Source organism: Martes martes, assembly GCF_963455335.1.
Source record: "Martes martes genome assembly, chromosome: 2".
NCBI lineage: Eukaryota > Metazoa > Chordata > Mammalia > Carnivora > Mustelidae > Martes > Martes martes.
This window is the reverse complement of record NC_137889.1, coordinates 205,188,676-205,215,920: the sequence shown is the minus strand read 5'-3', so window position 1 is coordinate 205,215,920 and position 27,245 is coordinate 205,188,676. Positions and strand designations below refer to the sequence as shown.

Genomic DNA, 27,245 nt, shown 5'->3' with positions numbered 1-27,245 from the left:
ACGCGCAGGGGGAAGGAAGAGGCGGGAGCGGAGACGCGTCCCACGGAGAACCCGGGAACTGCCGAGTCGCTTCTCTGAAGAGAAAACGGCCGCGCGCGGGACGGGCGGAACGTGAGCCTCGGCTCCCCTCGGCCTGTGCTCGCCGCACGCCAGAGCCAGAGGCCGCCCTCGGCCCCCCCCAGGGCCGCCCGTCGCGACTCCCCGGAACCCGGAGCGGCGTCAGGCTCTGCTCACCAGGCTCCCCCGCCCCTCCTGGTTCCGGCCCGCGAGGCCCAGACCGCCGCCGGCTCCTCCGCCGGGCCCCGCCCGCCGCCCGGTCGCTGCCCGGTCGCCGCCGTCGGAGACAGGAGCTCCCGCCGCTCTCCCGCAACGGCCTCGTCTTATTTGGCCGCGTTTCGTGGCTTTGCTGTTGTTCCCTGGCTCCCCCCTCAAGGTCGCAGGCACCGGGGCCGCAGGACAGGCCGGTGACCCCTTACAGCAAACCGGGCCCATCCCACCCGCCCCCAAATAGAACCCCAAATAGAACAGACGCCGACGGTTCGCGCCTTTTCCCCGGGTGTCCTCGCGCCCCCGCCTCTCGCACGCGCGCGCGCCACGTGCTTGGTTCCCGCACGCGCAGCCGACGCGCGCTCCCCGTGCACGCGCACCCGACGCGCGCTCCGCGTGCACGCGCGAGGGAACGGCCTGGGCGAGGGAGGGGAGCGCGGCCCCTGTGCGCGGCTCGGGCGCGTCCGCGCGAACGGACATTCTTCATAAATGGCGGGTGAAAGGGGGACACGGTGCCCTCCGGGCTTACGGGGTGCGATGACGAATTGTTCGGGCTTCGCGCTCTGGCGGGAATTTCAAGACCCTGAAGATCCTTTTTCACGAGGCCGCGGGAAGCCGGCGACCGAAAAGGACGGTCTCGAGTGCCGTTTGACTTAAGGAATAAACGCGAAGAGGAGTCGGGGTGGGCGGTCCCTGGCGTCCGGCCGACCGCGGGGACCCGGCCGCACCTGCCGCAGGCCGCGGACCGCCTCGCTTCTCTCCTCAGGCCGCCGCCCGGCGCCACCTGCTGGGCGCGGCCGCCTCGCTGCGGGGAAGGTCCCTGGAGGAGCAGCGCCATCTGCTGGGCGTGGCCGGCTGCGCGCCCGTCTCCGCGGTCCGCCGGCGGCCCTCGACCGTCCCTCGTGCGGCTCCAAGTTCGGGGGTCAGTTCGGGGTCGCAGCTAAGGCCGGTCTCCCAGGAGGCCAAGCAGGAAGCCCCGGTACCCCAGAAACGCTGGTGACACCAGAGAAGGCCTCTGTTTGACGCTTCGCTTCGAAGGAACCAGTCTGCGGTCTGGGGGCGCTCGGCTCTTCCAGTCGGTGGGGCTCCGACTCGCTCTCCGGGGTTGCGACTTTGAGCCCCACACTGACTGCGGAGGTTGCTTAATAAAACCCTTCGGGGCTCCCGGGTGGCTCAGTGGGTTAAAGCCTCTGCCTTCGGCTCAGGTCATGGTCCCAGGGTCCTGGGATCTGCTCAGCGGGGAGCCTGCTTCCCCGCGCCGCCCCCCCCCCCCCATCGCCCTACTTGTGATCTGTCTGTCAAATAAATAAAAATAAAAATAAATCAATTTGGGTTTTGATCCAAATCAGTGCCGTGGTGAGAAAGAGCAAAACGGAGGTAGAAGATGTGCGTTAACAAACAGGAATAAAAAGGGCCACAGTTTTAAGGACTTTCTCCCCTAGAATTCTCTGCAAACAAAATGCTGAGATAATTTGATAACTTTGATCTCTTTTGGAAATTCCAGAGGTGAGATTTTTCCTCCTTCCCTTACTAAGGACCATGAATTTCTCTGGATTCACCACCTAGCTCACTACTTGCTTTCTAGGCTTTTTTCCTTCCTCATGACCAATCTACTTCATACCTCAACTTCTTCCCAAGATCTTTTTCCATAACATTTAATTGTGAATGAGTTATTAGGGTCTAAGAAATATTCCACTCAACTTCTTTTTCCCTTCTTTCACCTCCCACTTTGACAAACTAAATCTGATGTTGGAACATTCTCTTTATTCCTGAATCTATTCTCAATTACCTAAAATACATTAGTCTTGGGGCGCCTAGGTATTAGCAGATTAAGGGTCCATCTCGATTTTTGGCTCAGGTCATGATCTTGGGATTGTGAGATCGAGCCCTTATAGGGGTCCCCCTCTCCCTTTTCCCCTGCCCCCTAATAAGTTTTTCTGCTGCCCCTTTCATCACGGATAGGAAATGTCCCTTGCTGTAAACTGAATGTCTGTGTCCCCCTCAAAATCCGTTTGTTGAAATCTAACCCCCAAGGCAATGGTATTCGGAGGTGGGGCCTTTGGTGGAACCCTCATAAATGGAATTAGCAACACACACACACACACGCACACAATTTATTTTTTAAGTGATCTCTATAGGCCAACATTGGGGCTCGAACTCAGGACCCCAAGAGCAAGCATCGCATGCTCTACCAACTGAGCCAGTCAAGCGCCCCAGAGTAGCGTCCTTGTAAAAGTAGCCCAAAGAATGCTCCTTTGCCCCTTCCACTATGTGAGGTTACAGAAAGAAGACTGTGGTCTGTGAGGAAATGGGCTCTCACCAGACAGTGAACTTGCCAGCACCATGATCTCAGACTTCCCAGCCTCCAGAACCATAAGAAATACAATTTTGTTAATTATAAACCACCCAGGTCTCTGGGATTTTGTCAGAGCAGCCCAAACAGACTGCAACACCTCCACCTCAATTTTCTTTTGGCTTACATACGGAGCACTCTCCCTTTCCTTTAATTCCTTCCTTCCTTTTTTCTTTTCAAGTAGGCTCCAGCATGGAGCCCAATGCGGGGCTCAATCTCACAACCTTGAGATCATGACCTGAGCTGAAACCAAGAGTCGAATGCTTAACTGACTGAGCCACCCAGGCACCCCAATTCCTTTCTAATCTAGACTCTGGTGCGTAATCTCTCATTTCTTCCTTACATTTCCAATTATTCCTTTATTGGCATTAAGAGACACCTTTTCTATCATCTTCTCATGAGCTTTTTTGAAAACTATAAGAAGTGCATCTCTTTATTGCCATTTGTGGCTTTACCATTCATAAATCACTGCCACTTCCAAGATTTACTTACTCATTTGCCTTTTATTACCCTTCTACATTTTCATAGTCCTCAGACTTCTTAGTTACTAGGAGACAAAAACTATCAAATAAAGCCTTTTATATTCCCTGTCCTCTCAAATCTGTAATACTTTTTCATATTCAAAGCATCCCCCAAATTATTCCTCCAGAATTCATTATAGCTTTTCTTGATTAAGAAAACATCTTCTTCAAGCATTATTTTATATATCTCAAACGTAAGATTTTCAAAAATCTAAGAAACCCCACTCATAACATGAATGCTTACTATCCAAATGAAATAATAACCAATGAGATCATATGTGTATACATAACTCAATTAAGTCAATGATTTTTCACTGGCATTGCATTCTCTCTCTCTCTCACACACACACACAAGATTAAGGCAAAAACTAAAATAAAGCTCTTATTTTCTCAATCTCTCTTCAGTTTGTCTTTTGTTTATGGCAATAGGTGGTATGGTTCAGGAACCTACATAAAACTGAGTGAAGAAAATGTTTTTATTAATCACAACATGAAATTGACATGACATCCCACTAGGATTGAACCAGGATAAATAACGCTGTTATAAAATTTACACTCTTCGCATCCATTTCAGAGGAAAATATTTCATTATTAGGGCTCTTCTAGAAAGGTCTTGAGGAATGATTTCAGTAAACCTTTTGCTTTTCAATAGTAAACTGCAACATATATTCTCAAACTGTGCTAAGAAGTAGTTAGAAAGGCAACTATAAGATCTATGATGATGACAATTGGCAGGATTAGGACTATTCTGTTAAACATTAGGAGTCACATTCCTATTTTAGCTGTTATCAATGCACCTTTTTCATTGATAAGGCAACTGCTGCTGGGGACGCCACAAATGATCAGCTCAAGTTTCTTCAGTAATAGATGCTTGCATGCAACATCGAGATTCAAATGAGTTTCCTCTCCCAATTTGGTCTTTTAGAACAGAAATAAATGGCTTTTTATGCTGTACAGAGGGAGGCTAATATTTTGAAATTCAGCTGTCACAATCTTCTAACTCATAATTTAAAAGGAGAATTATTATTATTGGGAAGAAGTAGGTGAAATACTTCTAGTTTTTTAAAATAACAAGGCTTCTGAATAACTTCTCGAACCTACCTTTCCACATTGGTACAGGACTCGATAAACATGACACATGTGATCTGCACTGCGGTAATTCTCCTATCAGCTACATTTTGCCCTCAGTAAGGGTTAGATTTGTGGTTTCAAACAATTTCTACACAGAAAGCATCTTTAAATAAGTTTCCTTTTCACTGAACGGAGATTTTTTTTTTCACTTATTTGCCTGTGGAAGGCAATTTAAACATACGCATATATACACTTGCATACCTATGTGTGTATATATATGGTTTTTTAAGTTAGTTACTTTGACCATTAGAATAAAACTAGACTACAGGGAGAAGTCTGTGAGGACAGGCTGGTGTTCCCTCCGGCTCCCGCTCTAGGCTGAGGAGGGCAGGTACAGTTCGCTGAAGGACGTGATGAGGCTGTAGTAAGTCTTCTCGTCGTCCGTCAGCCCCGCGTTGCCGGGTCTCACCACCACAGCCACGTGCACATCTGCTTCCTCGGCAGCGCTGGCCTCTAGGAAAGTCAAAGCACGTGTCAGAAACACGACAAGTGATGTCTGAGGTTTGCTTCAAAGGAACCAGGGGCGCGTGGGGGAGGACGCCCCCAGCTGGGCCCTGATCTGATCACTGCTGAAGCTAGAAGATGGGCACACGGGGGACTGAGCACATCACTCCTCCATGTAAATGTGATGCTTCCACAATAAAAAATGTTTAAAAATACATGACTGTGCCTGACAGACTAGAGTGGTCTAGACTTCCGTGTCCTTGTGTATAGTGTATTGTGTATCCCAGATTTCTGAGCTTTAAGTGGTTATGAATGCGGAAGGAAAGAGCTATGTTCCGTCCACGACGTTCCTCCACTCACTCTCCTCAGTCCTACAGAAAACTGAGTGTTTCCCAAAGGTCAGACTGTGGGTAGTAACAAATGGAAGTCCGTGATCCAATCAGGCCAAAATTCCTGCTGCCACATCAGGAGCCAAATATGTCCTACCCCCTGGCCCGCTGCTCATCTTTTTTGCCTGGCAAATTTCTACTCTCGAAAATTCAGCTCAACGATCTTACCCTCCAGAACCACCGCCACGTGTCTTAGAACATCCCACGTGCTCCTCTAACACTTCGTGTTTGGCTCTACCAACACTGTACGAATTGACACGTTATTACCTGTTGTCTCTCTCCGCATTAGACTACGAGCACCTTATGATCAGTGACTGCACGGTGGGTAAAGGAAAAACAGGACCAGTCAAATGGGACTAGGTAAGCTAGGTACAGCAGGGGAGCTCTCTAAGACACCTCGGGTTACACTCCTCTCTCCATTCTGCGTCCGTGTGGAAGATAACAGCTAACACCTGGTATTGTTTGGCACCTACTATGGGCCAGGTACCCTTCTCAAAACAGATATGTATGAACGGAACAAAGCTCCTGCCCTCAGGGAGCTCCCATTCTCATTTAAATCTTCACAACAACCCTGAGGTCGTTAGTATTTCTAGCCCCGTGCTAGCGGCCAGCCAGTGAGCGGCAGAGCTGAGGTCTGAAAGTCCGTGCTCTAGAACACAGGTGAGCAAATGAGGACCTGCCACGAGCTTTCATAGTTTTATTAGAACAGTCAGGGCCATTCATTTGTGTATTGTGTATGGCTGCTTTTCCACTACGAGGTCAGGGTTTACGAACTGTGACAGAGACGGGAGGGCCTGCAAAGCCTGAAAGACACCATCTGGCCCTTCACAGAACAACTTGGCAACTCCTGCTCCACATCAATACTATTCCAAATGTGACCTACGGACCTGAGGTGCGGGAATCGCCTGCAAGCTTGTTAGAAACAGCATCTCTGGGGCTCCTGGGGACGGGGGGCTCAGTTGGGTAAGCATCCAACTCTTGATTTCGGTTCGGGTCATGATCTCAGGGTCATGGCATCGAGCCAGGCATCAGGCTCCGCATTCAGCAGGGGGGTGGCTGGAGATTCTCTCTCGCGCTCCCTCTGCCCCTCCCCCACTCGCTCACTCCCTCTCTGAATAAAGAAAATCTTTTAAAAAATTTTTTAAAAAGGGACACCTGGGTGGCTCAGTGGATTAAGCCTCTGCCTTCAGCTCAGGTCATGATCTCAGGGTCCTGGGATCGAGCCCCGCATCCGGCTCTCTGCTCAGCGGGGAGTCTGCTTCCCCCTCTCTCTCTCTCTGCCTGCCTCTCTGCCTGCTTGTGATCTCTCTGTCAAATAAATTATCTTAAAAAAAATTAAAAAAAAAAAAAGCAGAATCTCAACTCCCCAATATGGAACACTGAATTAGGATCTGCAATTTAACACATGACTTCTCAGCACAGAAGGTAAGTCTTGATCAGAAGGTTCGAGGAAACAAAACTGCCAAGAGAGGAGGCATTCTGGGCAGACAAAATACACATATAAATATTGGAAGAATGGAGTGAGTGAGTGTGGGAGACAGGACGTGGGTCGAATGGGACATATCTGAACAGAGCGAAACTGGCAACGAACCTGAACCACGTTGTATGGAGTTTAGGTCTGGGGTAGTAAGAAACCTCAGTGGCTTCCTGACCTTTGGGAAAGTCGCACCATCCACACGGGGTAATGGGCAGCAGTGCCAAGAGAGATTAGAAGTTCCCAGAGAAAGTAAGTGGGGCAGAGCTGTCTCTACCACCTACCAACCTCGAGTGTCTAGCTTCCCGTCCTGCGAAAGGCTGTCACCTTCCCAGAGCAAACAAAGTGGTAAACCAAACCCTCTTCATGAGGAAATCCCTTCCTCCGAGCAAACTGTGCAGGCGCTATTCTCTCATCCCTAGTCCCCAGCCGACCGCAGCAAACACAGCTTTCCCTTGACTAGCAACCCATGATCCCAACTGCGTCGAGCCATCGCGGTCCCCAGGGACCCGACACTAGCTAGTGGCCGCAGCACATTCAGCCTCTTACCGAGACCATCACTGGGCAACTGCTGTCCCCGAGCACCTATCTGCCCTACTGGCATGATATTGATCTAAAACCCTGGGCCTCCCTCTTTCCTCCGAGAGGAAAATGTCTTTCGGGTCTCTCTTTCATACTTGGATGTTATTTGGGGTATCAAGTCAGTCTTCCATTCTGCCTTGGCAATGGAGCCTGGGCATGTGGTACCCAACAGAGGATCAGAAGTGACAGAAAAGAACAAGGGAGGCAGCCAGCTGCCTGGCCCCATCCCAGCTACACTCGAGCCCCGCTCTGGCCCTACTGCCTTGGATGGGTGTGGAGCTGGCAGAGGGGGAGGGACAAGAACAAAACCTCCGTGCAGAGACCTTGGAGAAAGCCAATTTTGTTTCAAGGCCAATTTGGGGATTATCTCTATTTGCTACAGTTAAGAATAATTTCTGGGACTGCAGCCCAAGGGAACAGCTTAAGTGAAAAGAGAAAGATACAAAATTATAGATGTACCATAACAACTAGGAAAAAAATGTGGCTAAAGACAAGAATATGAAGAACCTGTACATTGTAATTATTAATGAGGAGGGACTGTAATTATTAATGGTAGCCAAAAAGTGAGGACTGGGGAGACCTGGGGACCACAGCACGGTCAGCGCCAGAACCCTCGGGACAGGCTGACACGCCACGAGCTCCAGCCACAAAGCAGTTCTCTAACTCTAAGCCTGCAGAAACTTGTCTTCCAAAGTGCTAGGAAATTCAACAGACGGCAAACCACGCATCTGCATCTCCAACAGCCCCTTCCATATGAATGATGATAGAAAAGCAATTCACAGATTAAAGCAGCTAGCCTCGGCAGGGCAAGGCCTAGCTCTTTCCCTAAGAAGAAAACACAGTAAAAGGTCTTCTAATTACCCTTCGTCACAGGGACTGCTGTGTTTCACACCCTGAGCCTCTCTAAAGCAATCCCCTCACCCCACCTCTCTAAGTCCCCAAAAGCCATTCGCAAGGGAGGGTATATCATAGCTTTGAATTGGCAAAAGTTTCTGTAGAGGAATAAGACAGGCAAATATTTACAGTGCAGGGCAGGGGCCCAGTGAAATGGCTTTGCCCAGGCTGATGCTCGGCCATGGTACATCTACGTGGCCCGGCTACCTGGTTACACAGGGAACCCTGAAGCCGCGTGTCCGTGCGTCCTTCTGTCTGCTCCTCTCCTTCAGTGCGGCCTGAAAGGAAATGTTAAGTTCCCCAGGAGGCAGAAAACTGAGACAACAGTCTCGTAGGAACCCTTGGGCTCTGGACCCAAGCCAAAACATGTAAGACACACAATCTGCTGAGTTTTCAAAACTCAAGATAACAAGTGGCGTGATCTGGTACCATCTACCTGGATCAAAGCTTTCAGTCTACACTGACCAAGGCCTGAACTTTAACACTTACTGAATGTCTACTGTATGCCAGGTAAAATTCAGACTTTCTTTCTCCAGAAAACATTATTATCACTTTTTGAAGGCATTACATGATCTCTGCGCTGGTTAAGATTTTTTTTTTTTAAAACCACTTAGCAACTCAGTACTTGCTTATACACCTCTAACTCTTGCCCCACACAACAAACCAAAAGCTCAAAGGACAGCGGCACAGCAAGATCCCAGTTCGGACACACCACCTCTGGTAAGGCACCTCTGTCAGCAGCTTGGATTTGCCTTTGGGCTCTGAAAGTCCCGGTGGGCAGGGGCGACTCTAGTTCCACACGACAGGAAGGACCAGGGAGAGGGAGATGGCCTACAGGCTCCGGCCGGCCCAGGAGTCACACGGAGCCAACCGGGCGGGAGCGCACCGAGGCCTCAGTCTCTTTGCCTAAGTGTCGTTCCCCAGCCGGCAGGCCCAGACGTCCTGTGTCACGGCAGCTGCGCGGTCCACCAAGTCCTGCTCTGGGGTACACGGAAGCTGCAACTCACAATCCCACACAAGCAGGAGGAACACAAACGTAAAGCAGTGCCCTCAAATACCAGCGTGATTATGAACGCACCAAAAACAGGGCCCCGGGAGCTGCATGAACGGACCATGAGCGAGCCGTCCGCGGCCGGAGCCCGGTGGGGGTGCGGGAAAGCCTCACCCGGCAGACGCCTTCCGAGGAGAAGCAGCGCCCGGTCCTCCACCAGCACCCGCTACCTCTTCACCTGCTGCTGCCGGCTTCCTCAGTCACTGGTTTTCTGCTGGAATCCTCTAGAGTGTCTACATCTCACACGAGAGCTGGAGTGGCCGTTTTACATCTGGTCTAAAGTGCTCTTGAACTCACTTAAATCACCAATATAGTCGAGTACAGGCCGCCGCCCGCATTCAGTCCTTACAGCAACAGTGCGTGAGCCACCGCACCGTGAGTGACAAAGAGGGCCCCGCGGGGGCAACAGGTCCGCCTTTCAGCAGTGAATCAAGCGCAACAAGGCCAGAGGCTCTGAGCACGGGGGTGTCTGGGGACTGAGATCACCTGAGGGAAGGTAGAGAAGAGGCTCCCGCTCACTGAGGGGCTGTGCTCATCGACCAGAACAACAAAGAGGAAAAGGGAATTCTCCCTTCCTGTAGCTTTTTGCTTCTTTTTTGGCTTTTAGCTCCCATCGCTGCTGTTAGATACACATGCTCAGGTCCACCTGAGGTTGCTAACCACCACCTACCCTCACACCCTCGCCTGCAAGCTCCTTCCAGTGACACCCCTGAAACTGTCCTTCGTTATTCTGCCATCTCGTCTGTGTGTACGTGTGTACAGAGGATGGGTGGGGGGCCGTGGACAGAGCTCCAGCGAGAAGATCTAGTCTTTCCAGCGCCACATGCCCACACACAACCCCCCAGGATGGGGAAATGGAGAGAAACATGGACCGGCTGGTCCACGGCTTCTTTTTATAAACCTGTTCCATTTTTCAAGGCTCCCCACAAACCTCCTTCACCGAGGCCGCGTGTGTGCAGGGCAAGGCTCAGCGCCTACCCTGGAGTATACAACAGAAGGGGTGGGATTACTCACCCAGGGTGACGTCTGTCAGAAACAGGATGTTGTTGGTGGAGCACCCGATGCTGCTTGCAATCTTTCGGTAACTCTCACTCTCCACTTTGTGTCCGATCTTGGTATCAAAGTGCCCGTCAACAAGCTGTACACAGGGCAAGGAAAGATCGACGTTACAAATGCACTTGCGACCTGACCCTTTGTCTCTCCTCGCCTGCTCTGAAATACGCAACAATCACAGTGACTTCATCCCCTCAATAAATAATCCCTGAATGTCTGCTTAAAAGAGAACTTTACGACGCAGGCTATCTATAGAAAATAAAGGAAGATTTTACAGAAATAAACATTTGGAAGAAAACTACCAATTCAACGTATATAAAATCATGCTACAATTTACTTGGTTTTCTTTGATTAGCGTTAATTTTATCTTCAAAATCTTTTAAAATATACATGCTTGACTTTGTATCCTTAAAACCCTATTTGCACTCAAATTACTTACTGGACTAGGTGTCACTCCTGATTATAGGTCCCGAACATTGTCCTCTTGACCCTAGGAAGAACAGATTTCTCTAACCTGCCTCATTAGTAAACTGCTACTTAACTTTCTTTCTCTGCTGCTGACCTTTGAGATTTTGGTCTATTTTGTCAGGCAAGAGTTAGAGGTATATAAGTAAATTTTTTTAGGATTATTTATCATTTGAGGGGTGCCCGGGTGGCTCAGTGGGTTGAGCCTCTGCCTTTGGCTCAGGTCATGATCTCAGGGTCCTGGGATCGAGCCCCCCATCGGGCTCCCTGCTCAGCGGGGGAGCCTGCTTCCTCCTCTCTCTCTCTCTCTGCCTGACTCTCTGCCTGCTTGTGATCTTGTCAAATAAATAAATAAAATCTTTTTTTTTTAAAAAAAGTTATTTATTATTTGAGAGAGAGAGCACGAGCAGAGGAGGAATAAAAGGAGAGGGAGAAGCAGACTCCCTGCTGAGCAGGGAGCCTGATGCGGGGCGCGATCCCAAGACCTTGAGATCATGACCTGAGCCAAAGGCAGACACTTAACCCACTGAGCCCTCCAGGGGCCCTGCAAGTACATTTTTATCAATGAATTCAGTAACTATTGTGTATTATCTACTATCACCTTACTGTCCTTCTACCGGAGAGAACAAGAGTCATTTACATCTCTTTCAGGAGATACGCGTATCTGTATACCAATACAGGGTTTTAAAGGGTTGTATTCCTGATTTAATATTTGACCTAAACTAAGATAAAACACACGTAAGTACTAAAATGAGAACAGGACACCTCCGAAGCCAAAGTGTTCTCTGTGCCCAGCAGAGGCTCAGTAAACATTTATTTAAAAGACAGCTGCTGGGTGACCTAGTGCACATCACTACGTTCAGCCTGTATTCGGTCAGTCGGCATTTCTTCAAGTCCTAAATGGCTTCCCTTTTCCCAGTGCCCGCCCTGTCCTCCAGAGGGCGCGGGGATGGTGGGACAGAGGAGCCAGCAGGCATTTTCTCATCTACAAGAAAGGTAACAGGTGGCCTCAACATTCCACACCCAGTTCCCTCACAGGAGAATGAGGTTTCTGCTAAAATAAAACCTGTTCTCTCTCCAAAGTGCCAGGAACAAATGAACGACCCTGCACACCGCTTCGTTAAAGAAGTACATGCACGTGTCTGGATGGGGTACGTACCACGACCGTACCGCTCACCGGCTCTTTGGAACAACCAAAAGAATGGCCCATTAGTTTTATCCGAGTTGACAATTTTCTAATGTCGGCAAGACAGCTGATTTACAAGCCAGCTCATGTCTCACTAGCTGTATTACATACACATATATATATTCCTGACCCCCTCTTGCCAGACCTGCCAATGCAGATTTGCTAGAAAGCACGGCCCAGGGATCTACACTTTTAACAAACTCCCCTGGTGCTCGTTATTCACAGCAGCTTAAGAAGCTCCGATGCCGGGGCGCCTGGGGGGCTCAGTGGGTTAAAGCCTCTGCCTTCGGCTCGGGTCATGATCCCAGGGTCCTGAGATCGAGCCCCGCATTCGGGCTCTCTTCTCGGCGGGGAGCCTGCTTCCCTTCCTCTCTCTCTCTGCCTGCCTCTCTGCCTGCTTGTGGTCTCTGTCAAATAAATAAATAAAATTTAAAAAAAAAAAAAAAGAAGAAGCTCCGATGCCAAGACTGGCACAACAGAAACATCCCACCCTTCCCTCGAATCCGCTCCCCAGTTGTCCCACTTCTCTTCACCACCTGCTTGGCATATATCCACGCAATGATCTGAATGTTGACTTGGCTTATAACCGTAGGATATTCCTTTAAGATTCACTATTTCATGCTTTGGTAGTGTCAGAAAAACAGTAATCAGGTAACCTACCTCAAGAATATCTCCCTCTGTAGAATGCCCAAATAGTAGCTTCTGGGCCTCTACACTCCCTGAGGAATAGATATACACCTTCATTCCAGCCTCTCTCCATTTCCGGACTGCTGGAACTACATCTTCGAAGAACCTAGAGGAAAGACCATCAAGTTCAAGTGCAGGAACACGGTACCTAGCCTGATGAAAGCCAGTCAAAATAGCCATACCAAGTTTCTTTTATTTGAGCCCAAAGGGTCGCTATGAGAAGCACCTCCAGGACACTGCAAACTCCTGCCGACCTACCAAGTTTGTCCCTGGCGTTCCAAGACCACAGCAGATTAGAAGCAACAATACAGGTGCACAGAATAGTCTTTGACAGGCCGCCACACTAACAACTGTAAAAATGATTACAAATAAGGGATGAAATAAAGTGCTTCTTTAAATTCCCAAAGAACTCAAAAAAGTATGTAACAATTATGTAATCTTCGATGAAATTCATGACAAGAGGCTGTTATGTCCAGTGTGCCTTCAGAAAGCAAGGAAATGCCTTTAAAAAGATCTGCTCCCAAACAATTACAAGAAAAACATTTGAGAGTTCAAAGCTATTCATATGTAACCAGCTAGAAAATGGAATTCTTTTCTTGAGAACTAAGAAAACCTAAACTTCTAAAATACAGAAAAAAAGGACATAACAAATCAGTGACGAGACCCGCACCATCTCACATTAGCTAATTGGCAAACGGTGTCTAGCTTTTCTGATTCCTGACACGAGCCCTGCTTCCCGGTTCTACAACTTCTTCCATACTCGGTGGTAGAATTATCGCAGAAATAAAGTGAAAAGAGAAGCACAAGAACTTGGAACATGCAACCAGTCATCTTTAACAGATTAACTGGAAAATGTCAGGGAAGTCTCCTACTGGATCGAACGGCTTACTAGAGGACACGGACTGAAGGGAGGAGGTCGACTACTTTGAAACCAGCACGCGTGACCGTGGGTTATTCTGTGCGTTACGTGGCGATCACAGAGACGGGCGTCTTCCATGCTGAATCTGCAGATTGTTATTCCTCCAATTCAGGGCTTAGAGGTCAAAGGTAACTTATTTCCAGTCCTTGGTTTCATAATTAAAGAAACCGTCCGAGAGAAGGAAGGACTGACTAGCTCAAGCATCCTCCCTCAACTCCAGCCTTTAGTGTCTTACACACTGAACCAGCGGATATTCCCAGACGACTGGCCTATCCTGAAATCCTAACGTGTCCTTTAAAGAGTGGGAGCCCCCCGGGGCGCCTGGCTGGCTCAGTCGGTCAGAGTCAAGCATCTGACTGCAGTTTGGGTCATGATCTCGGGGTCCCGGGATTGAGCACCGGGGTCAGGATCCTCACTCAGCGGGGCGTCTGCTTCTCTCTCCCTTTGCCCTGCATGTGCTCTCTCTCTCAAAGAAATAAATAAAATCTTCAAAAAAATATATTAAAAAGTGGAAGCCCCTTGTGAAGTACATAGAGGAAGTGTGATTCGTTTGACAGAAAAACAAAAATACAGCAGCAACTCGAAGTAGTCTTGGGTCTCGCGCTGTGCATCAGGCAATGGCCTAAAATCCTTAGTGGCAGTGTCTCATCAAGAATTTCTTTCAGGCACCTGGATGGCTCAGTGGGTTAAAGCCTCTGCCTTAGGCTCAGGTCATGACCCTGGGGTCCTGGGATCGAGCCCCGCATCCGGCTCTCTGCTCAGCGGGAAGCCTGCTCCCTCCTCTCTCTCCCGCCTGCCTCTCTGCCTACTTGTGCTCTCTCGGTCTGTCAAATAAATAAATAAAATCTTTAAAAAAAAAATTAATTTCTTTTTGGGCACCTGTGTGGCTCAGTCATTAAGCATCTGCCTTTGGCTCAGGTCATGATTGCAGGGTCCTGGGATGGAGACCCACAACAGGCTCGCTGCTCAGCAGGGAGCCTGCTTCTCCCTCTCCCACTTGCCCTGCTTGTGTGCCCTCTGTCAAACAAACAAATAAATAAATAAATCTTTTTTAAAAGGGGGATTTCTTTCTTTCTTTTAAATTATGTAGGGGCGCCTGGGTGGCTCAGTGGGTTAAAGCCGCTGCCTTCGGCTCAGGTCATGATCCCAGTGTCCTGGGATCAAGCCCCGCATCGGGCTCTCTGCTCAGCGGGGGGCCTGCTTCCTCCTCTCTCTCTGCCTGCCTCTCTGCCTACTTGTGATCTGTCAAATAAATAAAATAAAAAAATCTTAAAAAAAAAAAAGCATTTTTAAATTATGTTAATCACCACACAGTACAACATTAGTTTTTTTGTGGTAAGAGTTTCTTGGCAGGCGCTGTCTGGTTCAGTCAACAGAGCAGGGGCTCTTGATCTCAGGGTTGTAAATTTGAGCCCAATGTTGGGCGTACAGATTACTTAAAAATAAAATCTCTTTTTTTTTTTTTAACTTAAAAATAAAATCTTAAAAAAAAGAAAAAGAAAGAAAGAATTCCTCAGCAATACAGGACTCCGAGTCTCCTTGGGCAGGATGGCTTTGGGGAACACCACAGCCCAGACTCAGGGGTGTGTGGAGGCTGCTCCCCAGCACAGGACAGAGTGGCACTGCTGACACTTTTGAATGACCCCAAGATGACATATAAATCCTTGACAGCATCGTTCCTTCTCCAGCAGCGCAGAAAGCAGGAAAACCGACAGCCCTGAGAAGCAGCCTGACAGCGCTGCCTGCTGAAGACCAATGTGACCGAGCTCAGTCACCCTTTCCTGGGAGCTGTTTTAAACTGGGATCCAAGGGCGCCTGGGTGGCTCAGTGGGTTAAGCCTCTGCTTTCGGCTCAGGTCGTGATCCCAGGGTCCTGGGATCGAGCCCCGAGTTGGGCTCTCTGCTCTGCGGGGAGCCTGCTTCCTCCTCTCTCTCTCTCTGCCTGCCTGTGATCTCTGTCAAGTAAATAAATAAAATCTTTAAAAATAAATAAATAAATATATATATAAACTGGGATCCAAGTCCTCAACCACCATCCCACAAAGCCAGGCATGCCGCCATGGGGAGCTTAGCTGGTTGGAATGCTTTATCCCCGCCTTGGAAAAAACAAAACAAACACTTGCTTGTTCAAATAAAAAGAGCGATAGGCGCCGGGGCTTAGGCGCCTGGACAGCTCCATCGGTTAAGCGTCTCCCCTGCTCAGTGGGGAGCCCGCTTCCCCCTCTCCCTCTGCCCACCCCCTCGTTCTCTCTAATAAATAAAGTCTTAAAAAAATAAAAAGAAGGTTGACTTTATCTATCTGACTAATCACACAACTAACACTGGGCAGAGAGGACCAGGTACAACGTCTCGGGCTTCCGGGCCGGCCAAGTGCGCGGAGCCGCGCGCAGCACCTACTCGGCCTTCACGCGCCCGGCCGCGAACGCCGCCCTCCACATGTGGCCCTGCAGCTGCTTCAGCGCCGTGGTCTTGCGGTCCAGGGCCATCTGCCAGCACACGTTGTCCACCACGGCCTGGATCGTCTGCTGGGGGTCATCTCCTCCGCTGCCAGACGAGGCCGGAATGGGAACAGCCCCATCCAGGTGCGAATCCTCTTCGGCCTTGAAGTCATAAACAACATGAAGTTTGTTTCTTACTTACTGTAAAAAAGATCACTTAAAATGAGGCCTGAAAACCTAGCGGACCCGCTTTCTCCAGCTATCACTGGCACCTACACTGCTACAAATTAAAGTATCTTACACTTTGGGGGCTGATAGGAATGATCCTAAAGGAAAGTGGATTAGAATGAATAAATTCGCATCCACATTGTACGGGAGAGAGACAGCATATAATGGTACAATGATATAGTGAGACTTGGCATGTTGATTCACTTACGGGGATCAACAAACCAGGACTTCGGTTAAACCCGATCATTTTCTCTGCACGATAACGAATCGAGGAAGAAACAAAGAAAATGTCAGCGAAATTCACTTATGCCTGGGATTCAATGAAAAGAAGCTAGGGAAGCAATGTCTGGGGTTGGTTCTTTTTTAGTATCTTGCAGTTTTCCTCCTCTTGCCCAAAATACCTACCAGCTGCTTAGAACAATGACGCTTTGACAAAGCATATGTCCAGGTTCTAAAGACCAACGGTATGTATACTATAACGGGGGAATATGTAATTTCAGTAACAAGAACTGAGACAACAGAAAGCTTAAGGGAGGGGAGTGTTTCCGATGAACCCCGAGTCACCTAGAACATTTAACAAACCCAAATACCCAATGGCCCCAAGGGTATATTTCCAATCCCAACTCCCAACCATTAAAACATTTCCAGAACATTCCACATTGTTCAACGTAGAACACGACTAGAAAATAACTGTCAGAGTTCACCCGGCACAGCGTGTAAGATCTTTGCCACTGAAGTAGTTTGAAGGAGAAAGCAAGCCGGAGCTCTACAGCGTGGAATGCAGAAGGGAAGACCAACTGTAAGCTGGCCAGAGGACAGAGCAGAACGGCACAGGAGACGAAGGCTGCACCTGGTGGGAGCGGGATGCGAGGTGTGCAGGGCTGTGTGGAGGCGAGGCCCTGGGAGGGCTGTGCAGGAGACAGGACAGACTAGAGGATCACTGGGAGACGGTACTGAAAAACGTGGTGAGTCGGCACAAAACCTCTTGCACACGACCAGAAAAAGCTTAGTTTTAAAAATACATGACATTTTAAATAACCAATTAATTAATTTTTTTAAAATGACAGCTTTATGCAATCAAAATGGCTCCAAAGAGCGGCAACTGTGGAGACAGTAACTGCCACGATCTGGCCGTTTAATGACGTGCTGTGAGTCCCTAAGCAGGCAAGCCGCCACACCGCCCACGCCCCAGGAAGCCGTGGCGCTCGTTTCCAGTGTGTTCGGAGCACATCTGAGTCTCCCAGCATCCTCAAAGTCTCAGACACTTGGGAATGTGGAAGCAATGGGAGAGCGATGTCCCAACCTGTTTCCTCAGAAGACTGACGTCCTGCTGGCACTCCTCTTCTTCCCAGTGTGTCTGCAGATACTCTTTAACATTTTCTTTGATGTAAGGAAATAAAATGTCCTGGATAAACAAGTTAAAAAACAAGAGTTAGCTTTAGTCATCTGCACAAGATCATGTTCTTCAACAATCTCGTCTCTGCTAACTGTGCCAAGTAAGCCCCTGAAACCTACATGGCAAATACAAAAATTTCTGCTGTGGCTAGAGAAACAAATGAACTAGGTCAAGAGTCAGCCGACCATGGCCCATGGGCCAAAGCCAGTCTACCTCCTGCTTCTGTAGATGGAGATTTTTGTTTTGTTTTTGTGTCTTAAGGAAGCTCTATGCCCAGTGTGGGACTTGAACTCACAACCTGGAGATCAAGAGTCCCATGCTCCACCGACCGAGCCGGCCAGGCGCCCCCGTAAATGAAGTATTACTGGAAACGGCCACACTCACTTGCTTACAGCATCGGCAGCTACCCTGGGGCCACAAACGGCACAGTGGAGTATCTGTAACCAAGATCGCACGGTCCGCAAGGTCCAAGCATTTACTGTTCAGCCCTTTACAGAGAGTCTGCTGACTCAAGTACACCTTGCTCAGAGCTGTAGTGTTGATACACACAAGCCAGCACTTGTGCACAGCTCAAATTTCGGCTGGAAGAATGGTGTCCACGCAGGGCAAATGCTTAAAAAAAAATGTGATCACCACGATTCTTTCTTGGTGGTCACACTACCTACAAGACAGTGGTGGGCAGGATAATTCAAAGTTAAATACCCTGTCGGTAATCCATACGTTGGCAAGGTGAGCTCTCTAACGTCAAAATTTTTATTTACTTACAATTCAGCATGTGGATCCTTTCAAATCAAATATGGCACATTCAATAATTTTTTTAGTGTCTACTAGTGAGGCATGCAAAAGGGAACTGGAAAGACACAATACATCAGTGAGGTTACGAATCTAGTGGGGGACAGGAGCATGGCCCGCGAAACCACCCTTGCGGCGTGGTGCGACAGGAGTGACAAGCCGAGCAGGAGCGGAACGCTGTACGAATCCAGAGGATGGCGACTGTAACAGTCTTAGCAAGAACCGTCTAAAAACCCAGCACGGGAACGTACGCCAGGAGTGTAGACCCCAAGTGTACACCTCAGAGGAGGCCTGCCAGTTTAAGGAGAATTCTATGATCAAGTTGAACTCAAGAAGTCTGTTTACTTAAACTCATCCACTCCCTTATTTATTCAAGTATTCACTGAACGCCCTTTATAATTTCCAGTTCTAAAATAAATAAGTCACGGGGATACGAAGTACAGCGTAGGGAACACAGGGAAGAACTGTGATTAGGGACGGCGATGCAGCTTGGTGTGGCGATCGTTGCCTAACGTGTGTAAAACGTCCCGCTACTATGCTGCACACCGGAACCAAGAGGATACTGGGTGTCAGCTGCATTCCAACAGAAAAGATAAATAAAGAGCAGGGCCGAAGCATCTACCTCTCCTCACAACTCCTCACAATGCAATCTCGCCTGCGCTAGCAGGGACACAGAAGCCCCCCCAGTCCGCTGGCTGTCGCGCGGCTCCTAGCTCGCCACGATCGTCCAGCAGACCCGAGCGCACCCAGCGGAGCCCGGCGGACCTGGCAGAACCACCTTGTTTAAGCTCAATAAAAACTCATTCCTGATCTCAAAGAAGGAAAACGAAGAGCTGAGACTGGCACTTGCTTTTTCTGCAAGAGATTCCCTTTCCGATACTGACAGAGCCCAGGTTTTCTTTCAAGATTTGGTTTCCCCATCGTGTCCTACACTGTGCCCCTCATCCCCTCCTTCGGGCCGGAAGGCAGGCGGCGCCCCGCTCAGAGCGCTGTCGGAGAAGAGAGGAAGATCCTGAAGGTTCTGTGCACGCGCACCCAGGCCTCTCCTGGACACGCACCACAGACAGACTCTAACACACGTGCACAAAGAGGAAAGTAAAAAAATGTTTATTGCAGTCCTGGGTGTAACAAAATCGACGGGAGCAACCGAAATCTTCCCCAGCGAGAGAGAAGATAAACTCGGGTGTATTCACTCCTACTCGAGAGCAGTATACAGCAGTTAAGAATCAGCGCGCTTAAATTATACACACGAACAGAAACGCTGGCGTACAAACAGCCCTCTCCCACCACCCGAGACGTACTCAAGAGTCTCAGCTACAGCTGTAATGTTTCATTCCTTACGATCTGAAACAAAACAGTATAAAACCTAATAAGCTTCGTGGGAGGTGTGCGGTCATTAATCTGTCTATTTCCTTATTTAAAATGTTTTGCAGTTAAAAAACAAGTCAGCTTTGACCCCTCACCCTCTACCTGCTTCCTTCCCGCTTGGTCATCCTCCTCTGACATCCTGTTTCCCACTGTCCCCCCATTCTCCAACACCTGAAAGCTTTCCTGGGGACTGTTGGTTAGATTCAGGGCCTCCCAGAATCTGAAAAGCTGAAGTATGCAAAAGCTCTAAAAATGCATGCAGAGCTACACTCCTCTGTGCGTCACAACGCCCCATTTCCTAATCCAGCTTGACAGGTCCCAAGAACAGTTTCCGAAGAGCCTTTGAAGGCCGGAGCCCAAGTCCTCCATGTCTATGGAAGAAGAGAGGGGCAGTAGAGACGCCAGGCCGGGGGTCCGCCCCTGCCTTGTACTGCTGTGTTCTACCCGTCCTCTCTGAGCCTCGGTCTCCTCATCGGCTGAATGGAAACGGTAATCCCAAGCAAGGTCACTGCAGTGATGGGAGAGAGAGAGAAGTAGACAGACAGGTACACGGTAGACAGAACCTAGACCTTGCCACTTACATTCTCCAGCACAAACATTTAAACCGGGCAAGGATCACCTTAGACCCAAACTGAGTGACAAAGGATGGCAGCAAAGTTCCCAGAGGATAAATCACAAGTACGATGAACTCATACGTTCAACTTTTACTGAGGACCCACTGAGCGCCAGAGACTTCTGGTAACAGAGTTATGAACCACAGCCTCTGTCCTCAGGGGACTCAGAGAAATACAGGGTGCAAGGTTTCAAACAATTTTGAACTTTTAGGAAAAGGTTCACAGTCCTGATCATCTAATTTGCCTCCTCCCTCTAGACATGAAAGTGCCCACTGCTCTGAGTGCACACACACACAAGCAACGGGGGCAGAACTTCATACACAACACACAGAACGTCAGGACTCACTGGGGGAGACGTGTCAGCTGACTTGGACCTCAGTGGAGTAAGCGTTATTGCATCATATAAAGGTATATGCAGCCGATAACTAACTTATTAAGAGTTCATCCTATTCTTTCAGCATACTTTTTGAGTAACCTATTTTATAAAATAAATAAAATGCCTTCACATCGCTTGCTTTTCAAAAAGCCATAACTATATGAATTACATGTGCTGTGACAACATACGAGAATGCTCTAAAAATAGATTCAGTAAAGCTAGAGCTTACTGCCCAACGCTGCCCACTCAACATTTTCAGGCTTTAAAAGTAATTCCAGAAATAACTGTGATGACAGATGTTTTAACTTCAGTCATAATCCATTTATGGGTAATTTCAGAATACTACAGTATGAAAAACATGCTGCAATAAACCTAGGGTTCTATAAACACGCGAAATATTTTTAGTCCCCCAGGCACCTAAAGGACTGGTACGGCTTAGTAGTACACATAACAAAAGGCCACAGAACCAAGTAAGAGTATTTCCACCGAATGCTGGAGGGGACACTATGCAAGCAGCACTTTACACGGCCCCACGAAGCCCAGTTGGTGGCTTTCTGAAAGAGCACCATCAAGGCTCTGTAAGGGCCACAACATTTCTGAACATCTAATTAAGGAAGCTGCCTCGTTAATGTTTAGGAGTCCACTTGGATTTGCTTTATGGTCAAGAGGTTGTTTTAATAAAAAGGTCACAGAATCAATAAGAATAAAACAGTCGCTATATTGTTTACTCAAGTCTCCTTTGAGGAAAATGGATAATAAAAAGGTAATGAGAAATACTTAGAGTATAGCTATTTAAAGAAACTATTTTAAAAGCCTTCCAATGGGGCATCTGGGTGGCTCAGGTAGTTGAGTGACTGCCTTCGGCTCCGGTCGTGATCCTGGAGTCCCAGGATGGAGTCACACACAGCCTCTCTGCTTGGTGGCGGGGAGTCTGCTTCTCCCGCTGACCTCTCTCCTCTCATGCTTCCTCTCTCTCAAATAAACAAATAAAATCTTAAAAGTAAAATAACATAAAATAAATAAAAGCCTTCCAACGAACCACACAGTACAACAAATGATTTAAAGTATTTGAGAACTTAAAACTTTTTCAGCCAGGGGTGTCTGGCTGGCTCAGTGGGTAGAGCATGAGACTTAATCTCAGGGCTGTGAACTCAAGCCCCTATTGGGCGTGGAGCCTACTTGAAAATAAAATAAGAAGCACCTGGGCTCCCTGCTCAGTGGGGACTCTGCTTCTGTCTCTGCTGCTCTCCCTGCTTGTGTGCACGCACTCTCTCTCTCTGGCAAATAAGTAAACAAAATCTTTTAAAATAAAATAAAATATTTTTAAAATAAAAATAAATAAATAAAACTTTTTTAGCCAGAAAATTAAACAACACAAAGGCAGTATTAGTAGACTATAATTTTTTCTTTGGACTACTATTTTTCTACTAATCTCAGAAGATAAAAGGAAAGGAAAATTAAGTGGCTTGATGGGTCTTAGAAACAAATTACATTCTCAAGTAAGAAATTAAACAGGTTTCAAATATACAGCATAATCCCCTTCTGGGGACTATCTAGTCGGCAGAACAAAATCAAGGGGAACATGGCGATTTGCAAAGGTTCTCAAAACAAAGGTTTTGTTTTGTTTTTGCTTACACATTTTCTGCAGTGACAGTGTATAATCTCTTTTTTAATTGAGATATAATTGACATCTATCAGTTTCAGGTGCACAACATAGTGATTGGACAGGTACATACAATACTGCAGAATGATCATCATCATAAGCCCAATTACCATCCATCACCACACAGAATTTTTCTTGTGATGAGAACTGTTAAGATACACTTTCTTAGCAACTTTCATATATTCAGTAACAGTAGCATTAACCAAAGTCACCATACTGTACATTACATACCAGAACTTACTTACTTTATAACTGGAAGTTTGTACTTGCCTGAACACTTCCAAAGATGGGAATTAACAACTTCACGGGAGTGGTTCCTGTCATCTGTTAGACAGCTTCAGCAGCTGTGGGATTAAAACTGCTCCTTAAATATCGTTCCTGAAGACCATACTAGGAACTACCAAAAGTCTGGTGCTCTCACTTCTACATAGGGCCACAGGGGCTCAGAGACTGTAATTCTGGTGTCCCCATTTTCAACGCCGTAAGCAGGGATGTAACCATTCCTCTCTGAAAGCAGAAGTCTGAGATTTCATCATGTACATTCAAATGAATGAATAAATGCATTGCCAGATAAGAAAAAAGAGTCTTCTAAATCCCAATAAGGAGATTAAACTACTTAAAAAAAGATAAACTATAATCTAATTAATTGCAATGAATCATATCACACAAGGAAAGGTTATCATTACAAGGGGCTAATAGCTGGGATAAGATTTAAAAAACAGGCACAGGGAGACAGTAACCCTTATCGTTGGAGTTTCAGAGAAGGAAACCTGATGGGCCTGAAGTCGTAGCCCTTAGCAGTGGAAGGGAAAGGGAAGGAATTGATAATTTATTTTTTTAGAGAGAGAGCGCGAGAGCGAGCACGGAAGAAGGGGCACAGAAAGGAAGACTCTTAAGCAGGCTTCATGCCCGGCTCAGAGCGCTCATAACCCTGAGATCATGCCTTGAGCTGAAAGAAGCTTGACCGACCGAGCCACCCAGGCACCCTGACATCCCCTTTCTGAATCCACCTGCCGTCCCTGCAGGGTGACCCCTCTGAACACACGAAGAAGCTGAGGTTCTAAAGGTTTCGTTGCTGATACAAAGTAAAGGCAGGACCCAAATCCAGGCCTATCAAATCCCAACGCCTGAGCCTATCGAGCTCCGCAGACGGACGACCGGGGAGCAGCACTCACTGCGATCGCCCAACCTTCCGGGACCCCGACAGCCTCACAGAAACTTCTAATAAAGCTCTCAAATACATTTGTACTAAGAAAAATGAGACATTTCAGTTCACCTGACAAGTCTGTAACATTTCTAATAAATCGTAGTAATAACACAAGCAGTGTAGTAATAGTGGGCGTGACGGCCAACATTCACTGAGCCTCTACCATTCCCGGCACATCTCTGCCCATAGTTGATCTTCCGTGACTTCATCTAATCACAAGATTTTATTTATTTATTTGACAGAGACATACAGCGAGAGAGGGAACACTAGCAGGGGGAGTGGGAGAGGGAGAAACAGGCTTCCCGCAGAGCAGGGAGCCCAACGCGGGCCGGATCCCAGGACCCTGGGATCCTGACCTGAGTCGAATGCAGACGCTTAACAACTGAGCCACCCAGGCGCCCCTAATCTCAGGATTTTAAGTACCATCTATTGCTGATGACCCCCGAATCCACAGCTCTAGCACGGACTTTCTCCCTGACCTTACCAAGCGCTCCACATTTATTCAATGAATTGATGAATGAATGGTCTTAATGAAATCATTTCAATTTGCATAAAAACCTTATGAAACAAGGGCTATTATTCCATTTTACAGAAGCACATAAAGGTTAAGTACATATTAACAGACTATGGTAACAGTTTATTAATCAGATCTTTTTTTTTAGTTCGAAATGCCAGATTCCAGAGCTTCATCATCCCGCTGCAGGGATCTAATGAGCTTAAACGAACCTACAATGACTTAGACCCACACAAGGCCCGGCAGGGGACTCAGTCAGCCTCTTGGACCACAGCACGCGAACTGCCAAACAGCGGCCTGACCCCGGGTCCTTTCCAAAGTCTCACCCAGGTCCCACTGTAGTGATGACCACTAGTATCCAACCGACATGTCTTAGTCTCTCTTTACTCAGGGAAGGGTGTCAACCCCACACTTTCTAGACTTCAGAAAAGGAACTTGCAAGAAGATCACATAATGAATCACTGAAAAGAAAATCAAGTTAATGAAACCCTCATGCACAGCCCAGAGGACAAAGAACCCTTTTCGGCATTAAAGACTTCTTTGGAAAGAAATCCGTGTTTCTGAAATGGAATCCCCCGTGAAGAGGTCCCGGGAGGCCCCATGAGGGCCTCTGAGGATAGGCCCTCGTGGGGCCTCCCGGAACCTCTTCGAGGGGGATTCCATTTCAGAAACACGGATTTCTTTCCAAAGAGGGGTGATGGAGAACTAGGTACAACAGGCTGCCAGGGCGTTGGCTTTCCCTGTCTCTGACTCCTACAAAACCAATTTTGAAAATTAAGAGTTAATAAATACGAAAATCAAAAGTATTACACAAAAATAAGCTTTTACTATTAGAAAAAAAGCCTTTTTTTCCTTTAGTGAAGCATGGGGGTAAGCTGTAAGAATGGAAAATTTTAAGAATCATCAGACAAGGAAGGACTTCTCAGAGCTAAATACAGGATGTCCTTAAAAAGTTCATCTGAGCAAAACAAAACAACAACAAAGAAAACAAGCTTATCCGAGCAAGATAGACGCCTACCTACATATACTTAAAAAGTGAAGGTTATATAACTGATGCCTTTTGGGGAGTAGATTGGACATTTTTTCCAATAATCTCAATCACTGTATGCACAGGAAAAAATCAAAAGGAATGTTCACCAAATTCTTAATGGTCATCTCTGGGTGACAGAAACAAAAGGAGACATTCACTATTATATTCTTCTATAATGTTTGTAATTTATAACAAGCATGAATTATTTTGAGGAAAAATCTATCCACAAAATAACAGATACAAGTTTCCATAAAGATATATTTAGTGTTTTAACTTAATTTTAATTGTGAATAAAATTTCTATGTTTCATGATTTTTTTTTAAAGTAAACTCTACCACCAACATGGGGCTCAAACTCACAAACCCCACGATCAAGAGTTGCACGCTCCTCCAACTAAGCCAGCCATGGCACCCCTTTTTCGTAGCTTTTAATGTCCATTTTTAGTTGATTTCTTCCTTTGGACTTCTAGGTTTAGAAATGTTGCATCAATGAAAATCCTAACGTCACTCTGGAAACACTTCGGCTAAAGTGCATGTTGTTCAGATACAATAAAGTAGCACCTTGAGAAAATCTGGAATAGCACAGATAGCAGAGGCCATCCTGAACCTCAGCCCGGCCTGTGCCCGTTCTGGAAGGCACCACAGCACCATCACCAAGCACTGGCTGAATGCCTTGGTCCTGAATTCCTATGTTTTAGATCGTACTGGGTCCCAATTAACTCGTATGTACAAAGTTAAACTACATACTTATAGGCCATTACCCTAATAACCTACCAGGCTTCCCATCTTGTATGGAAATTAAACAGTTGCTATTAAAATTTTAAAATGGGGCACCTGAGAGGTGCAGTTGGTTAAGCACCTGCCTTCAGCTCAGGTCATGATCTCAGAGTCCTGGGATGGAGACCCGTGTCAGGCTCCCTGCTCAGCAGGAAGCCTGCTTCTCCCTCTGCCCTCTCCCCAGTCGTGCTCTCCCTCGCAAGTAAAGTCTTTAAAAAATAAATTAAATAAATTAAAAAAATAAAAAGGCTTGTTTCTGTCCACTAGGAGCTCTCAGCATTGCTGGAAGACAGGACACAATTACAACCCCAAAGGCAGCAGGTGCCGCAGTGGCAAATGCAAGGCCCTGCAGAAAGGGGAGAGGACTCGAAAATTCCTGCTCAAACACAGTCCGCTGAGAGCAGAAGCAAGTCTTAGCTCTGCATGGCCACAGCCTAGCCCAATAAATATTGTTTACACATAATGAGTGCATGGAACCAACCTGCACTGGGACGGACAAAAAGGATTACCTTCCAAGCTGGAGGAACAGGGCAGCATGAAAGAGCCTGGCCGGGACGGGCCCGTTCAGCTGCACGGAGGGCAACGGAAGAGAGGGACGGGGAACTGGAAATCCCTGCTCACTCAAGTTCAGGAGCTGAATCTTCGTAAACCACAGGAAAACACACAGGAGTGCCACGGTGCAGACATCGTCCTCCTTACAAGGCTCCGTGAGAGTGATGTCTAGGTCTTAAGCACCGTGGATCCCTAGCAGAACACGACAGGTATTCAAATAAATGTGACAGAAGGAAGGAAAGATCCTGCAAGTGCTATGCCACAGAAGGTTCCAGAGTAAGAGACCCGAAGTTCAGGCCAGTGGGGCTTTCCATCCACCTGGTATACTCAGACCCAACACAGTGACTCTCCAAAGGCTCCTCCCTTCGTTTCTCCCTGAATCAACAAAGCCCCGTCACACAGCGCGCTGAGTCTGTCTCCCCTTGGGAAACAGTACTAAGCAATGGGGAGGTCTGGGGGAACGGGACGCAAACCCACAGCTACTTATCAAGACGGTCTTGCCCTTCCAAAGCTGCCACGGATTGAGATTAGACGCGTTGTGCGTCTCATTTTTACCAGGTTTTTGCCGAGGGCCACAAGAGCAGAGGTGGAAATAACCATGGTGGGAAACCGCAGAGCAGGTGGCTTTCACTAAAGGTCAGGTCCCCCTTCCTGACTCTTCACAAGCACTGTCGGTATCAGTCTGGTTCTTCCGCGTTATAATCAGTGTTTCAATGGAGCTTTGCCATCTTCAAAGGCTTCTGCATTCCACTTCATTTAACCTTCATCACTGCCATATAAGCACAGCAGATCCTATAACCTCATTCTTGCAGGTGAAAAAGCCTAGTAAGTTCATAGAGTGAACAAAGACCGGAAACATGACTCAGCTGCAGTTAC

At 47.6% G+C, this 27,245-nt stretch overlaps 1 protein-coding gene across 1 annotated transcript in view; it reads right to left on the bottom strand.

Annotated features, from left to right (window-relative positions):
- Positions 1 to 3,599: 3,599 nt before the first annotated feature.
- ENOPH1 (enolase-phosphatase 1) overlaps positions 3,600 to 27,245 on the bottom strand; it is a 32,812-nt gene continuing 9,166 nt past the window's right edge. Inside the window, exons 2-6 of the mRNA XM_080797223.1 lie at positions 17,385 to 17,486; positions 15,813 to 16,015; positions 12,471 to 12,603; positions 10,121 to 10,244; positions 3,600 to 4,725 (exon numbers count right to left, since the gene is read on the bottom strand). Of these exons, the coding sequence (XP_080653349.1) occupies positions 4,586 to 4,725; positions 10,121 to 10,244; positions 12,471 to 12,603; positions 15,813 to 16,015; positions 17,385 to 17,486 (702 nt within the window). The 3' untranslated portion in view covers positions 3,600 to 4,585. The remainder of the gene's footprint in view (positions 4,726 to 10,120; positions 10,245 to 12,470; positions 12,604 to 15,812; positions 16,016 to 17,384; positions 17,487 to 27,245) is intronic.